General features: G+C 41.3%; 2 protein-coding genes across 2 annotated transcripts in view; one reads left to right on the top strand and one right to left on the bottom strand.

Moving 5' to 3' along the window:
• ARL1 (ADP ribosylation factor like GTPase 1) overlaps positions 1-12,205 on the top strand; it is a 33,622-nt gene extending 21,417 nt beyond the window's left edge. Inside the window, exon 6 of the mRNA XM_053583576.1 lies at positions 12,066-12,205. Coding sequence (XP_053439551.1) covers positions 12,066-12,093 — 28 coding nt within the window. The 3' untranslated portion in view covers positions 12,094-12,205. The remainder of the gene's footprint in view (positions 1-12,065) is intronic.
• UTP20 (UTP20 small subunit processome component) overlaps positions 1-15,908 on the bottom strand; it is a 110,650-nt gene that overhangs the window by 483 nt on the left and 94,259 nt on the right. The window contains exons 48-61 of the mRNA XM_053583572.1: positions 14,884-15,000; positions 13,327-13,497; positions 12,977-13,108; positions 12,235-12,345; positions 10,820-10,899; positions 9,927-9,996; positions 9,626-9,808; positions 8,822-8,953; positions 7,606-7,738; positions 4,737-4,924; positions 3,910-3,981; positions 1,875-2,174; positions 1,595-1,721; positions 137-282 (exon numbers count right to left, since the gene is read on the bottom strand). Coding sequence (XP_053439547.1) covers positions 137-282; positions 1,595-1,721; positions 1,875-2,174; positions 3,910-3,981; positions 4,737-4,924; positions 7,606-7,738; positions 8,822-8,953; positions 9,626-9,808; positions 9,927-9,996; positions 10,820-10,899; positions 12,235-12,345; positions 12,977-13,108; positions 13,327-13,497; positions 14,884-15,000 — 1,962 coding nt within the window. The remainder of the gene's footprint in view (positions 1-136; positions 283-1,594; positions 1,722-1,874; positions 2,175-3,909; positions 3,982-4,736; positions 4,925-7,605; positions 7,739-8,821; positions 8,954-9,625; positions 9,809-9,926; positions 9,997-10,819; positions 10,900-12,234; positions 12,346-12,976; positions 13,109-13,326; positions 13,498-14,883; positions 15,001-15,908) is intronic.

Below are 15,908 nucleotides of genomic sequence, written 5' to 3' on the forward strand. Positions count from 1 at the left end.
CCCAGGTATAAAGTCCCCACCTCTCCAGCCTTCAGTTTTCCCAGGGCGTAAGTGTGACAAATGCATGTACGTTCCCAGTTAAAAAAATAGTTATTAAGCCCAGTGGACACGCCATGTATTCAACCAGCAAACTCACCTCCAGAGCCTTTCTCTTTTTCCGGAGTGCCCTTTTCTCATTAGCCTGTTTCTGTACAGAGGCAAAGGCTAATGAGAAACTCTCAAGTCCAACCAGCTTTTTGAGTAATTCTATGATTTCCTGGGATAGATTCTTCAGCACAGGATCTAATCACACACAGAGAATAATGATCAAAGACGTCAGGTGGGAAAGGACACATTTGAACATCAACAAAATTGATCAATACATGACATTTAAACTCCTGCAGCGTTATCAATGTTACTTCAACATTAGACACTGATCTAAAACTGGCCTCCACGTTTCCGAGATGGAAAAACCATCGGAGTGCTGAACACGACACTCCTCACCCACCACTTCATCCAGGGTGCAAGGAGAGACTGGAGACCAGGAGGCCCACTTCCCAGTGGAAACCTGGCTCTAACACATTAACTTGAGACCTCGACAGAATGTTCTGGATTACCTTTGTTTATCTGCACAGTTCTGTTTAGATGGGAGAAAAGATATGAGAGCATCTCAAGCCCCTCTGTAATCCATGGGGCACAGAGGCTCAGCTCTGCCCATAGTAACCTTAAATTTTGTCTTTTTAAGATGTCTTTTTAAGATGTCTCCTTTGAGATGCTGATAGGAAGCCACAATGTCCCACCTTTCCTCGACCCCTCACCCTCCATCTGCAAGTAACTCCAGATTACTGTATTCAATTTCAGAGGAGCTTAGGACAACGTTAGAAGATTGTAAACTTGTTGAAAAACAGGCCTTTTCCACCATGTAACCCCCAGTACCTGGCACATACTAGGTTCTCACTGAATGTTAGATTACCCTTATGGAAGCAGACTCAAACCTGACTCTTGTCAGCAGCCCCAACCTTCACTGCTTTTTCCTCTAAGAGTGAGGAAACTTTCTCGCAAGCTTGTAGGACTAATAAAAGTTCCTGCTTTGACATTCACTTCATTACCTGACCTCTTGCTTTCCAACCCCTAATTTCCTCTTTCCCTATTGCCAACAAATAAGATCCATGAGGGAAATGTATCAAATGCACCAGGCAAGGACAAAAGAAGAAAAGGAGGAAACATGCAAATGATACTTCAATACTATTTCATATAAAAATGGTCATGTATACATTTTTACCATAGAAGAAAATGTAATGACATTTCATTGTTCATTACTGTTCACTGCACTGTGAGGTTCAGAACCACTGAAGATAATAGTTTTCTTTGAATATTTAATCTCTGCTTAGGATTAAATGTAACTTTTAGGAGAGAAACATTTACTTTTATTAGAAACCAAATAGAAGAGAACAAGAGAAATAATGGCTATTTGCTTGCTAGTAATTATCGTTTTCCTTATTAAGAAAACTGGCAGAGAGGGAGGACAGAAGGAAGGAGAAGGAAGTATTCAGGAGGGAAGTTAGGAATTCTCATGCACAAATATCCGGGAGAGCAGAGGCAGGCAGAGGGCTACCTTGCTCTGAATAGGTGCTGTTCAGTTCTCGGAACAAAGGAGCAATGATCACCGGGAGATACGGCTTTACTTTGTCTATCCCAAGGTCCACGGCTGTAGCTCCGAGGAACTTGAAGATGCATGTTCTCTGAAAGGACAGATCGATTTTCATTTGGAATGCTTCTCTCAGTACTCGTCCATACAATCACACAGCATTAATTTAGAGAAAAGGGATGTTAGAGGGACTCGGAAGGATCACTAACGTTAAAATACTTTCAGCCATTCTGTGCATTCATCGTACCTTTGTGGGGTTTCTAGGTGAGTAAGCAGCCTCCAGTTTGGCTATCCGGGACAGCTTCTGGATCAGCCACAACAGTGTGGCCGGCTTGCTGTGCTCTGCCCTCGCCTCTTCCTTCTCTTCTCTCTCAAACTCTGTCCTTTCCTCTGTGTAGGCCTCAGATTCTTCTGTTGCTCCTCTAGCCACATCACGGCCTAAAGCTTCTTGTTTTTCCATGTCTCCTTTTATTTCTCCTTGCTTATCCTCAGAATCAGGTTCCATTAAATATAACACTTTGGCCACAAACAACAAATTCTTAACAACCTTTTTAAAAAAATCAAAGGGCAAGGGAAAGAAAATCAACTTCCATTTGGCCTAGTTCTAACCTTTAAAGTCACACAAAATAAGTAAATGATATCATTCTGGATTCTCCATTTAAAATTTTTAAAATTTAATTTTATTTTTTAGAGACAAGGTCTTACTCTGTTGCGTAGGCTGGAATACAATGGTGTGGACACAGCTCACTGTGCCCTTGAATTCCCGGGCTCAAGTGACCTTCCTGAGAAGCTGGGACTACTATGTATAATCATGCCTGGCTAATTTTTATTCATTAATTTAATTTTTTTTTAATGGTCCTGGTCATCACGATAATTTTTAATTTTGGTACACATGGAGTCTTGTGTACCCTGGGTGTTATGTTACCCAGGCTGGTCTTGAACTCCTAGCCTCAAGTGATCCTCCTGCCTCGAGCTCTTAGAGTGCCAGGAATCAGAGATGTGAGTCACCATGCTTGGCCACCATTTACATTTTATTGTATTTTTTTGCAACAGGGTCTGTGTTGCCAAGGATGGAGTGCAATGTTGTGATCATAGTTCACTGGTGCTTTGAACTTCTGGTCTTAAGTAATCCCCCTGCCTCAGCCTCCTGAGTAGGTGGGATACGCTACATCCTTGGCTAATCTACATTTTTTTTTGTCTTTTAGAGATGGGGGTTTCACTGTGTTGCCCAGGCTGGGCTCAAGGAATCTCTTGCTTTGGCCTCCCAAAGTGCTGGGATTACAGGCGTGACACAGCCTGTAATAGTAATTTTAAATGGAGCAGAAAGGAATCCAAAAATAAACCCAAGAGTTAATTAGACACAGAAGGTCAGACAATTAAGTCCAAAAACTCATCTTAGAAAAAGTGCTCCTTTCCAACTTGGGCCTGGCACAGAAGGGTGGTGAGAAGCAGGAGGGCCGTTCTGCCATTAACGAGGTGCTGGCTCAAGAGCACACCATCAGCATGCACAAGCACATCCATGGAGTGGATGGGCACTAAGAGAGATACGGACATTGGCCCAGAAAGGGACGAGGACTTGACGTGTGCAGTGATACCAGACTCAACAAAGCTGTCTGGGCCAAGGGCATAAGGAATGTGCTACAACGTGCAGCTGCCGACAGACGTGATGAGGATGAAGAGGCACCAAGCAAGCTCTATAATTCGGTTACCTACGCACTTGTTATCACTTTCAAAAATCTACAGTCAACAGGGATGAGAACTAACTGGTGATTGTCAGACACATCAAATAAAGTTATAAAACCATAAAAAAAAAAAAAAAAGAAAAAGTGCTAATACTTCCCACTATGGTGGCCTTCAAAGTCCTCCCCTCGGCCCTCTGGTGACTGTAGTGATACTCAACAATGAGGTATGTAGCAATCTTTCTAGGCCAAGTTCACGAACTTAACTGTCAGACCTTGTATGGCAACAGCTCTGATGGTCATTCCAGAAAAAGAGCTCCAAAATTGCTTTGAAAGGTGGCCTAGGCACTGGTGTGAATACACAAGCTTCACTAGAGGGCACCTTGAAGGTGACCACAGTGATGCTCAGCAATGAGGTCCGCAGAACTTCTTCTAGAATGAGTTCACGAACTTAATTGTGCAACCTTGTATGTGTGTAACTGAATAGGTATTTAAGTCTATATTTTATCTAATTACCCAAACACTAAAACAGTGTATCAAATGCATGACTATTGGTAGATCAGCAGGTCTCTTCTATTCAACTGGGAGAACTACAATTTTTACCTGTTCTCCTAGAGACTCATCCAAGAATTTGGAATGCAATTGATGACAAGAGGCCAGAGAGATACTTTTCATCTGTGAAAAGAAAATACACATTGGCCAAAACAACAAAGGACATTTCTGGTTGTTTTAAAAAACTAAACCTAATAACTATAATACAATTGATATACAAGGTTTTGCTCTGAATGACCACGTTGTATAGATCTAGAGAGAAAAGGTCGGTAACCAGAAATTGTGTAATTGTTCCCTTGTACCTGCCCCAAGCATTTTAGCTTCAAGAAATGGGATAGTTCCACCCTCTGGGGAGATAGAGGTAATAATCCCCTAGATTATTAGGAGAACATTTTGCAACATGCTGGTATTATTTTTCCTCCTCTCTTACTCCATCCTTCACTCATTCAGTATTCATGGAGTTCCCACTATGAGCTAGTAGGCATCATGCCTGGCCCTAGGAAATCAGAGTCACATCATGGTCTCTACCTAACATTTTCATGGACATGATCTCATTTACTCATCAGTAAGGTTATAAAGGAGGCAGACAGTATTAATCTTATTTGCCAATGTTGATAAAGAACTTATACACACCATGGAAGATGGGTATGCTAAGTAAGCAAATCAAAAGCCTGACTAGACTGGTAGTCTAAAAATTACCTTTAAAAAACCTCGGCCTTGTGGGTGACCCCTCTCTAGTTACTAACACTCCTACTGATTCCTAAGTTAAACAAGTCGTAGGAAGAGTCTATCCCAAGGGCCAGCCCCAACATACATGAACCAGAACGAGCATCTCACACAGGTCACAGAGGAAGGAAAAGGTTCTAGAGAAACCTTACCTTTTGGTCAAGGTCACCTGTTAGGAACCTGACTGCTACAGGTACTGGGAGTTTCTTTTTAGTCTTTTTGGTATTCCAGTTTTGAATAAGCTCCTCTGGCTGACAAGAGGCGAAGAGCAATCCAAAAATCTGGGCTGCTGTGAGCCACACCCAGGTGTGTGGATGTCTCAGGTGAGAATGCACGTGACCTGCGGGAACCAAAACGTGTTCTCAGACATCTCCCCGCTTCCCTGACTCTTCAGAGGCAAATACGACTAATTCAGGCATTTACTGATTATTGGAATGGGGAACCAAAGATGAACAAAAGGTACCTGAGACTGGGAAATGGGGCAGGAGAATGAAGAGAGGTTGATTAATGGGTATAAAAATACAGGCAGATACAAAAACAGAGACATAGACACTTGGAATCGAATTGAAAACCAAGAAATGAAACTAACATCTTACAACCACCTAATCTTCGATAAACCAAACAAGAACATACCTTGGGGGAAAGACTCCCCTATTCAATAAATGGTGTTGGGAGAACTGGATGTCTTCATGTAAAAGACTGAAACTGGACCCACACCTTTCCCCACTCACAAAAATTGATTCAAGATGGATAAAGGACTTAAATTTAAGGCATGAAACAATAAAAATCCTCAAAGAAAGCATAGGAAAAACACTGGAAGATATTGGCCTGGGGAAAGACTTCGTGAAGAAGACTGCCATGGCAATTGCAACAACAACAAAAATAAACAAATGGGACTTCATTAAACTGAAAAGCTTCTGTACAGCTAAGGAGACAATAACCAAAGCAAAGAGACAACCTACACAATGGGAAAGGATATTTGCATATTTTCAATCAGACAAAAGCTTGATTACTAGGATCTACAGAGAACTCAAATTAATCCACATGAAAAAAGCCAACAATCCCATATATCAATGGGCAAGAGACATGAATAGAACTTTCTCTAAAGATGACAGACGAATGGCTAACAAACACATGAAAAAATGTTCATCATCTCTATATATTAGAGAAATGCAAATCAAAACAACCCTGAGATATCATCTAACCCCGGTGAGAAAGGCCCACATCACAAAAGCTCAAAACTGCAGATGCTGGCGTGGATGTGGAGAGAAAGGAACACTTTTACACTGCTGGTGGGACTGCAAACTAGTACAACCTTTCTGGAAGGAAGTATGGAGAAACCTCAAAGCATTCAAGCTAGACCTCCCATTTGATCCTGCAATCCCATTACTGGGCATCTACCCAGAAGGAAAAAAATCCTTTTATTATAAGGACACTTGTAAGGACACTTGTACTAGACTGTTTATTGCAGCTCAATTTACAATCGCCAAAATGTGGAAACAGCCTAAATGCCCACCAACCCAGGAATGGATTAACAAGCTGTGGTATATGTATACCATGGAATACTATTCAGCCATTAAAAAAATGGAGACTTTACATCCTTCGTATTAACCTGGATGGAAGTGGAAGACATTATTCTTAGTAAACCATCACAATAATGGAGAAGCATGAATCCTATGTACTCAATTTTGATATGAGGACAATTAATGACAATTAAGGTTATGGGGGGGAAGCAGAAAGAGTGACGGAGGGAGGGGGGTGGGGCCTTGGTGTGTGTCACACTTTATGGGGGCAAGACATGATTGCAAGAGGGACTTTACCTAACAATTGCAATCAGTGTAACCTGGCTTATTGTACCCTCAATGAATCCCCAACAATAAAAAAAATAAAAATAAATAAATAAATAAATAAAATAATCCAAAAAAGAAAATACAGGCAGATAGGAGGAGTAAGTTCTAGTGTTTGATAGCACAGCAGGGTAAGTATAGTTAACAATAGATCATACACATCAAAGTAGCTAGAAGAGTTGAAATGATAAATGTTCGAGACGGACATCCTAATTACCCTGAATTTGATCATTACTCATTGCATGCATGCATCAATGTATAACATTACATGTATCCTATAAATACGTACAATTATTACGTAATAATACCTATTTTTATTACCTATATTTATTATTACGTAATAATACCTATTTTTTTGAGACAGAGTGTCACTTTATTGCCCAGACTGGAGTGCCGTTGTGTCACTATAGCTCACAGCAACCTCAGACTCCTGGGTTCCAGCGATCCTCCTGCCTCAAGCCTTCCGAGTAGCTTGGACTACAGATGCCTGCTACCACTCCTGGCTAATTTTTCTATTTTTAGTAGAGACGGGGGTCTCACTGTTGCTCAGGTTGGTCTCTAACTCCTGAGCTCAAGCCATCTTCCTGCCTCAGCCACCCAGAGTGCTAGGATTACAGGCTTGAGCCACCATGCCTGGAGCACCCCTTAGAATTGCAGAAGTCAAATGTGACTAGAGTATTACAAATTTAACATAGTTTTTTCTTTTCCTAAAATCTGCAAATGTATTTTTGGCACCCTCTGTATCTATCAAAACAATACACTGTACACTGAAAATGCGTATGATTTTTACTTGTCAATTAGACCTGAATAAAGCTGAGAGGAAAATTTAAAAATTTTAAAAATTGGAAAAACAGAGAAATACATACCCAATTATGGATTAAATAGCAAGCAGGATTTAGGAATTTTCCCTCTTTCTTTCATTCTCCTGTAGTCATTATTTTCTTTTATACATGAAATGTATTACTTAAGAAGTCATAAATATATTTTTTAAGAAAAAAAGTTTTCATTGGAATCAATCTGATAGGGCCTTTTACATTTTTTTTCTTTATGAACTTCCCTGACTTAATTATATACTTTCTCAGTATTCATATTTTAATTTCCTAAAACTATTTTTGGTAATTCTATCACAATAATTATGTTTGTTTTTAGATTTAAATAAAAAGGAAATACTTACTCCAGATTTTACTCAAAGTCTCAGAGGGCTTGGTAAACTGAATAATATCACATTCCTTGATGAGTTTAGTTATCAGTGTCAGGAAACTAAACAGAAGGCGATCTGCAGCTTTTTCTTCAGCTTCTTCCATGATCTAAAAAACAGGATGGATCTAAGTTAATTAAAACAACAAGGTGAAATTATCCAATGGACATTTTTACTCCAGCATCGAATTCTGCACCAGAGTTTCTCAACCTCAACACTACTGACATTGGGCCAGATAACCCTGGTGCTATGGGGGCCGCCACGTGCCCTGCACGGCACTGACCAGCATCGCTGGCCTCTCTGCCCACTGCATGCCAAGAGCACACCCCACCCTCCAGCTGTGCCATGATAATGCCTCCACAGTTAGCCAAATGTCCGGGGGCAGGGAGGACTGCCCCAGTTGAGAAACTTTGATCTTCATATACTATGGAAGATGACTTACTTTAACCCTCTTTTTTTTTTTAACGGCACCATTAAAATTTGCTTTAAATATTTTTTTTGGCAAGCAGACACCATACTTCTATTCAATGAAGAGGAACATTTTTACAGTAGCCTTTTATTTTTAATACTATGAATTCATGAATTTATAGGGAATGGGTTCCAGTAGCTTAGGCTCCTTGCCCCTGGTTCTCACAAAGTGAGCTTCTTGGGGTAGGGCAGGCTGGCCCTTCAGTTGAATCCAGGTAGTTTTCTCTTTGGCTTCCTTCTTTTTCTGATCATTTTCTTTCGTGCATTTCAGGAAGCATTTCGGCCCTTGGAGTGCTTAATGTGCTCAATACGAACATAGAGAATCTTGCCCTTGTTTGTTTGCAACAATGCCAAAAGCATGCTGGGTGACACCGTAGACTCCTGCAGTTTTGCCAGGGTGACGTTTGTAGGACATGTCTTTTAGAACAGTATCCATTTCCTTCATATCTACAGTATCGCCTTTCTTATAGATTCACATGTATGTGGCCAAAGAAACAGCTCTCAGCTTTCCCCTTGTGTTCCTCACTTTGGTGAATTACTGGAAGACGGCAGCTCTAGCCAGAAGGAAGCCAATCCCTCTTTTTAAAAGAAGGTCTAACTGCATTGAATTCTTGCTTTTCTTGATAAAGTTTTTTTGAACACAAATAATGTGTAAGCTATTCGCTATACCACAAGTAAAACTGTAAAAGTTAGCAAAAACTTTATTCCTTAGCAAATTACTTACATCTTTAAAGTTTTCTGGATCAATTTCCTTTTCAACCACAGGGAGGACAGTTTCAAGTCTTCTCCTGAAATTAACTCCTTCACTTTCCACAAACAAGCCACAGATCAGGGCAGCAAGCTGTCTATTTAAGCTCTACCAAAAAGAAACGACCACAAGACAACGTCAACGGGACTTGGGAGACCACTTTCAAAACTATAAAATGAAGGTAGACCTTACTTTGTCCTCAACATTCAAACACAATAGAAAGTTTCTTTCTGACTCCAGAAATCAATGAAATATGGAGCTCTCATAGTCAATAAACAAAATGAAAAGGAGTCTCATCCTCATCCCTAAACGTGCGTATGCAGCAAGTTAGTTATTAACATTGGATGTAAGCTGATCGTACTCCACAAAGATGGGCCTGTGATGTTGCCCACAGAAGCAGCTAGTGATAAAATGATAAAAATTACATTCCAGAGACTGAAGAAGCAAAATTTGAAACAAAGGTATTCATTAATAGAGACCACTTAAGTAAATTATAATATGTTCATTAGTTGAGTACTTTGCTAACATTAATAAGGTGGGTATAATGTGACTTTTTATACCTTCTTACACTTGCCCAAAATTTAAAAATATATTATATTTCTACCTTAATGGGTGGTGAGGGGGGAAAAAAAAAAGGAATACATTATTTGTGTAATCAGATGAAAATAAAGGTATTTAGGAAAAAGCAATTCAACAATGTATAATACTCATTCTTATTTAAAGTATGAATGCCAAACGCTAAGATTTTGTCACTGAACAGTGACTAAAAGCAATGCCAACCTTTTTCGCTCCAAACCAGGTGGTGACCATGTCAAACAGCCAGTCTTTCTTCTCGAGGCTGATTTTACTGAGTAAAGATTTGATGGCCATGGAGGCCATCTTTTTGCACGTGGCAGAGTCATCATTTGCCATCATTAGACAAAGAGGAATAAAGAACATTCCGCAGTTCTCATGGAGCAGTCCCTACAAGACAGGAGGCTTTGTGAACACACTCGGAATGGAATTCCTGCAGATGCTCCAGCAGTGGAGGACTGAGGGCTCCCAGGGAAACATAGCTGGAGAGCCCCGGAGATCACAGTACCTGAGGGAATGTGTCAAAGAGATAGGCCAGCATTTCCAAGGTGGATTCTCTCCCAGTCTCGTGCTCATAACTAGGGCAAGGACATTAGGTGGATTTGTTAGTATCATCTAAATTCACCAATAATAATTTTAAAAGTTTAAAATACTGCCTCAAGGTATTGGTCTTAAAAAATAGAAAACATTCCATTTTCCCGATTCTAATGTTTGCCTTAGATATACATCTATGAGACCACTGTGTAGTTTTAAATGTAATTTTTGTTAGATGTTCAATGTTCTCCTAAGTAGATGCTAATGATAACCAATGGTCAGACTAGATTGAAAAGCAACTTATGGGGCGGTGCCTGTGGCTCAATGGAGTAGGGCAACAGCCCCATATGCTGGAGGTGGCAGGTTCAAACCCAGCCCCGGCCAAAAACTGCAAAAAAAAAAAAGAAAAGCAACTTACAGAACTGCTATATGTATGAAGCTATGAGCATGTCTGACAATCCAGTCAGCAAGTCATATAACAGCATCCTCAAAGAATGTGCCACTATTGGGTGTGTGGCTCATGCCTATAATCCCAGCCCTCTGGGAGGCTGATGTGGAAGGATCCCTTGAGCTCAGGAGTTCGCGACCAGCCTGAGCAAGAGTGAGACCCCATCTCTACTAAAAATAGAAGAAAATTAGCCAGGTGCCTGTAGTCCCAGCTACTTGGGAGACTGCTGAGGCAAGAGGAATGCTTGAAGCCAGGAATTTGAGGCTGCTGCGAGCTAGGCTGAGGCCATGGCACTCTAGCCTGGGTAACAGAGTAAGACTCTGTATTTAAAAAAAAGGAGTGTGCCACTATTAAGGCTTTGCCCTTTTTAGGTCAGCCGCCATATTAAAGGCTCTGTGTAGTTAATGGCATAAACTTACTTCAGTTGAGCAAGCAGGAATTCCAAGTTTGGTCTCAATTTGTCACCCAGGGGATAGTCAAGAATATACTTTAGAAAAACCTAGGAACAAAGTCACACAGATGATTATCTGGATCCCATCTGCAGGGTTCCTGTTTCCTAAGTTGCTTTCTGGGACACACAGGTAGGTTATAAAAACTTTTCAGCAGGGCAGTCAAACAGGCTCTCCAACACTCCTGCTGTCCTGCCTACCAAGTCAACAACAACCGTGACTTTGCCATTCTCCTACCATGACCTTCCCATTCTCCCACCCCATTTATCCAGCTCCTGCCCTCGGTGTCCACTGAATCAAGCCCTAGCCCACCACTGGCTTGGTTGTTTAAGATTCCACATCTAAGCTGAATGTTGCTGATCTCTCTGACAGGTGGTGTGGTGGACTGACCGTGGACCACAGTGACCGACTGACCTGGTCTCTACCCTTGAACAGGGCAGATATCTACTGCAAATATCTGAAGCTCATGGCTTCATATACATGCATGAACCCTCTGTGTGCCAAGCACTGTTAAGTGTTTCTTGGTTAAATTTCATTAGGAAATTTCGGAAGTCTGTGATAGCATCCCATTTTACAGCTAAAGAGAATGAAGTTTACTCTGAGAGAATAACACTGCTCATGTGATACCACCCGCATTCCGTGCCTAGTTTATCTGTGTCCAAAGGCTGCACTTTCAAAACACTACAGTGTTCAACCAACCTCCTTTGTTAATAAACTCTGACAACTAAGAGACATCATTATATCTGCAAGCTCTGCTTTTTCCCTAGCCCCTAGTCTTCCTTCCTAACAGTAGCCAAGCAAATTTTCTTCAAGGCCAGGCTTCCTCCCTTCTACCCTGGTCTCAGCAGCCCAAACCCATCTGCAAACCCAAGTCCAAATTTCCAATTCAGACCTTACCACCTCTTGGGCACAATATGTGCTCATATTAGGAATAGACAAATGTATAAATACAAATCTGATTATGTCACTCCTCTGCCTAAGGCCAATAAATAACTCCTTAACTATTCCCAGAGCACAGGCCCAAATCTCTAATAAGACCATGAGGTCCCCGTATGTCCTGGCTCCTCAACCCCACCCCACTCATCTGTATTTTGCTCCCACCCAAACTAAGTTCTTACCCACCTCACGGCTTCCCTTCCTCAGGTCTTTACTGCCCCTTCATCAGGAATGCTAATCCTTATTCTTCCTTCAAATTCTGGCTCATCTGTCATTCTAGGAAAGCCTTTCCTGACCTCCTACACTAGGATGCCTGAATGTCAGAAGGAAGCAACATAGGACGCTAAGTGGTCTTCACGATTCAGCCAGTTTGACATCTCTCTATGTAAAAGCCAAACAGACATAGCAGGGCCCAAACTTTGCTACGAGAATAACCCATCTCTACAAACCTGTCGGCACTGGACTCTAACAGGTTCATTTTGAGCAGAAATTGCCAATTTGGATACTTTCCGCATGACATCATCAATTTCTGGGACCAACAACTTTCTTGATAAAATAGCCTGAAATATAAAAAGAGAAGACACATTTGCTTCTTGTGTTTCCTGCAGATGGATTTAAGTAGACTTGATGTTGAACCAGTTGTTGGCAGTTTTGAAACTATTATAATAAACACAATAAAAGTATCTTGAAAAGAATATAATGGTGAATTTTAACCATTTATATGATTATATTCTTATATTCTTTTTACCATTTTGCCATAGTAAGAAAAAAAAAACTTGCAATACAATTTCCAATATGAAAATATGGAATTTTTCCATATGATACATATATATATATATATATATTTTTTTTTTTTTTTTTTTGCACTTTTGACCGGGGCTGGGCTTGAACCTGCCACCTCCGATTTATGGGGCTGGCGCCCTACTCCTTGAGCCACAGGCACCACCCTCCATATGATATTTTAAAGATGATAAAAAATACAGTACTTGTATCTGTACAGAATTCTCTGGAAGTGTGAACGCAGGGCACACATACAGACATTTTCATAAGTAGTAACTGATGAGCTTGTAACTGATCCACCAAAATCATAATAATCTTTATAAATTATTTTTTTTCCACAAGTCTACAGCTAGTCCAAACACCATGTTCCTCATCATTCTAAGAGCCAACCACACCCTGGCAACACCGTACCTTCAGAAGACCAAACGCAGTGGCTTGTCTTGAAGTATCGTAAATGTCTTCCTCAGCATACGCCAGGAGCACTTGGAGCTGCTTCTCAGTTATCTGGTAAGACTTGACTTTCTTGACAAGGATGGTCACACACTGTGAGTCACAACAGTGAAGTTAACAGCACATCCCACAAGTCGGGACCCAGTGATGTGCCAACGACTTAATATAACAGACACAGGATGCTGACCCTCTAGCCTATGCAAATTATTCTAAAACAATTTTGACCAAGACCACAAAGGCCACTAGGGCAAACCATCCTTGATGTTCTTCTGGGTTCTGGCTTTCTCTGAATGCAAGTGAAGTCATCTCACCTTGAAACAGTTTACTACCAGGTGGAAGTTCTGGCCCTTGGCAGCCCCGAGTTTGGCATACTCCTTCAGCAGAAGGAAGAGGTGTTTTGTCAGCTGTTCTGCTTGTGTTTCTATGGAAGGCAGAGAAAACTTCAGGACCCAGATCAGGCATTGCAAAGCACCTGTGATCACCTGAACAAACAAAACAGAACACAATCAACTTGTGAAGTGACCAAACCCAACAATCCAGCACCTGGGGCTCTGCAGACTCCATAAATAACTGAGTAGGATAAGTAAGATGCTGTGTCCAGGTTGCTCTGGAAAAACTCTGCCCAAAGTGCAAGAAGGTAAGGGCGTTTCCTATCCCCACTGGAGAATTTACTGTTTATCTACAGCCAGTGAAGGCAGATCACAAAAAAGAAAAGCTGCTCGCTTAATCATATTCTGAACCTATGTGCAGGTTAATGAATTGCATGGGTCTGCCAATTTTAGAATTATACATCTCAAATGATTTTTCTGTTTTGTAGAATGGTACTTCAACGTGATCCATTCTTACTAAGCTTGTATTGTGTATAGAAGACACTCTATTGGCTATTATAAATATGAAGGATAAAGGACACCATCTCTACATGTAAGGAGCATACAGCTGGCTCAGAAGATAAGCACTGGGATGATGAATTATCCTTTACTATAGTTAAGTCCTGTGCAAAGGATATGGAAAAAAATGTGCTAGGATCAAATGGTTGTACAGAGAATTCCTGAACCTCTGAGGTTAGCAATTAGCTGCATTTGCTAGTTAAGCTCTGTTTACTATAACCCTTACTGCTCTGGCTGCTGTGAGGGCCTCAATGAGTTGGAGTAGAATTCAGCGGTTCTCAACCTGTGGGTTGTGACCCACAGGAACTATATTAAAGGGCCGTGGCATTAGGAAGGTTGAGAACCACTGGATTAGATGAAAATAGAGAAGACAGAGCCTGGGAATCAGAAGAACCTGGACTTATACCCTAGGTCTTCAACTGATGATGTTTTTTACTCTAAATAGGTTTTTTTAACCTCTGAGCACCTTCATCTGTAAAGCAGGTGATATAAGAAAGGGGAGATTATAGGCTTTGGAGCCTGATAGACTTAGGTTTATAGCCTGGATCTGTGACTAGGCCCTAGCTCTAGTTTTCCCATTTATAACACAGAAACCTTAAGAAATACATGTCCCAGGTGGTTGTGAGAATAAGAGACGTCTTTCGGATTCACAGCATAGAGCAGTAGCAGTGACAATGGTGATGACCACGACGATGATGATTGGGACAGAGATACTACCATTCAACCTCGTAAAGTTGTGAGGATCAAGTGAAATAATTAGCGCATCCAGGACAGCTTTTAAAACCATCAAGGGCTATGCAAACATATGGGAACTGGGAAGCGATTTCATGTAGAGAATAGTGGGGATTCATGTCCCAAATCCCATCAAAAACTCAATCATCTCATGAAGCAGGAGCCTAGGAACGAAGTCTTGGTATTCTGCAGAGCACAGCTCTTGTGAAGGAATGGAAGCTCCAACACAGACTGCAAATCAACACTCACCTTCACGTCTCTGGAACCCAGACAGTCTATGAGGAGAGACACAAAAGGATCCAACATTTCCAGGACATGCTCACTTGAAGACTTAATCTTGGTAGTCTTTAGACTCAGGTGCAGCAGCTACGATATTTTAAAAGGATATTTCGTATTAGTTGCCTGTAAGACCAGATGAGTTAGGTAAATATGAAATGATTTTAAGCGATTAACAAGAAATGTTAAGATACTTTTATTTAAAATGATAAAAATGATTGAGAAATGAGAAACTGCCTGGAGATGTTAAGAAGGTAGGAGGTCACTGGGCAGTGGAGATGCTAACTCCACTTATTACACCGTTACTCAGTGTCTGCCATGATTCCAGGCACCAGCTCAGAATGCAGGACACGGCAATCACCAAGACAGGCACGATCCCTGCCCTGAGGGATCTGAGCCACAAAGACAGACTTTAAGGAAATGATTAAGGAACAAATGCAGGGGGCCTTGAGAGTTTGCAGGGATATGAGTAGCGGGAAAAGCAGGAGTTGAGGACCCAGGGGAGGAAAGGGCGTGGTGACCTCATAGGCCTGAGGGGAAGCTAGCGTGGCTGGCCTGAGTTTTGCAGTGGTAGGTTCTGTGGCTAGGACCTTGCAGCCCAGGAAAAATCAGAATCAATGAAGGAAATAAAATGATCAGACTCATGTTTTAAAAAACCTACCATGTGGCTGGGCACAGTGGCTCACGCCTGTAATCCTAGCACTTTGGGAGGCTGAGGTAGGTGGATTGCTTGAACTTAGGAGTTCAAGGGCAGCCTGAGCAAGAGCAAGACCCTGTCTCTACTACAAATAGAAGAACTCGCTGGGCATCATAGCAGGCACCTGTGCAGTCCCAGTGACTCAGGAGGCTGAGGCAAGAAGATTGCTTCAGCCTAAGAGACTGAGGTTGCTGTGAGCTATGATTCCACAACCCTCTACATAGGGAAAACAGAATAAGACTCTGTCTCAACCAAACAAAACAAACAAAAAATAAAACCTCACCATCTTTTAAAAAAAATC

Source organism: Nycticebus coucang, chromosome 3 (assembly GCF_027406575.1).
Source record: "Nycticebus coucang isolate mNycCou1 chromosome 3, mNycCou1.pri, whole genome shotgun sequence".
Classification (NCBI taxonomy): Eukaryota; Metazoa; Chordata; class Mammalia; order Primates; family Lorisidae; genus Nycticebus; species Nycticebus coucang.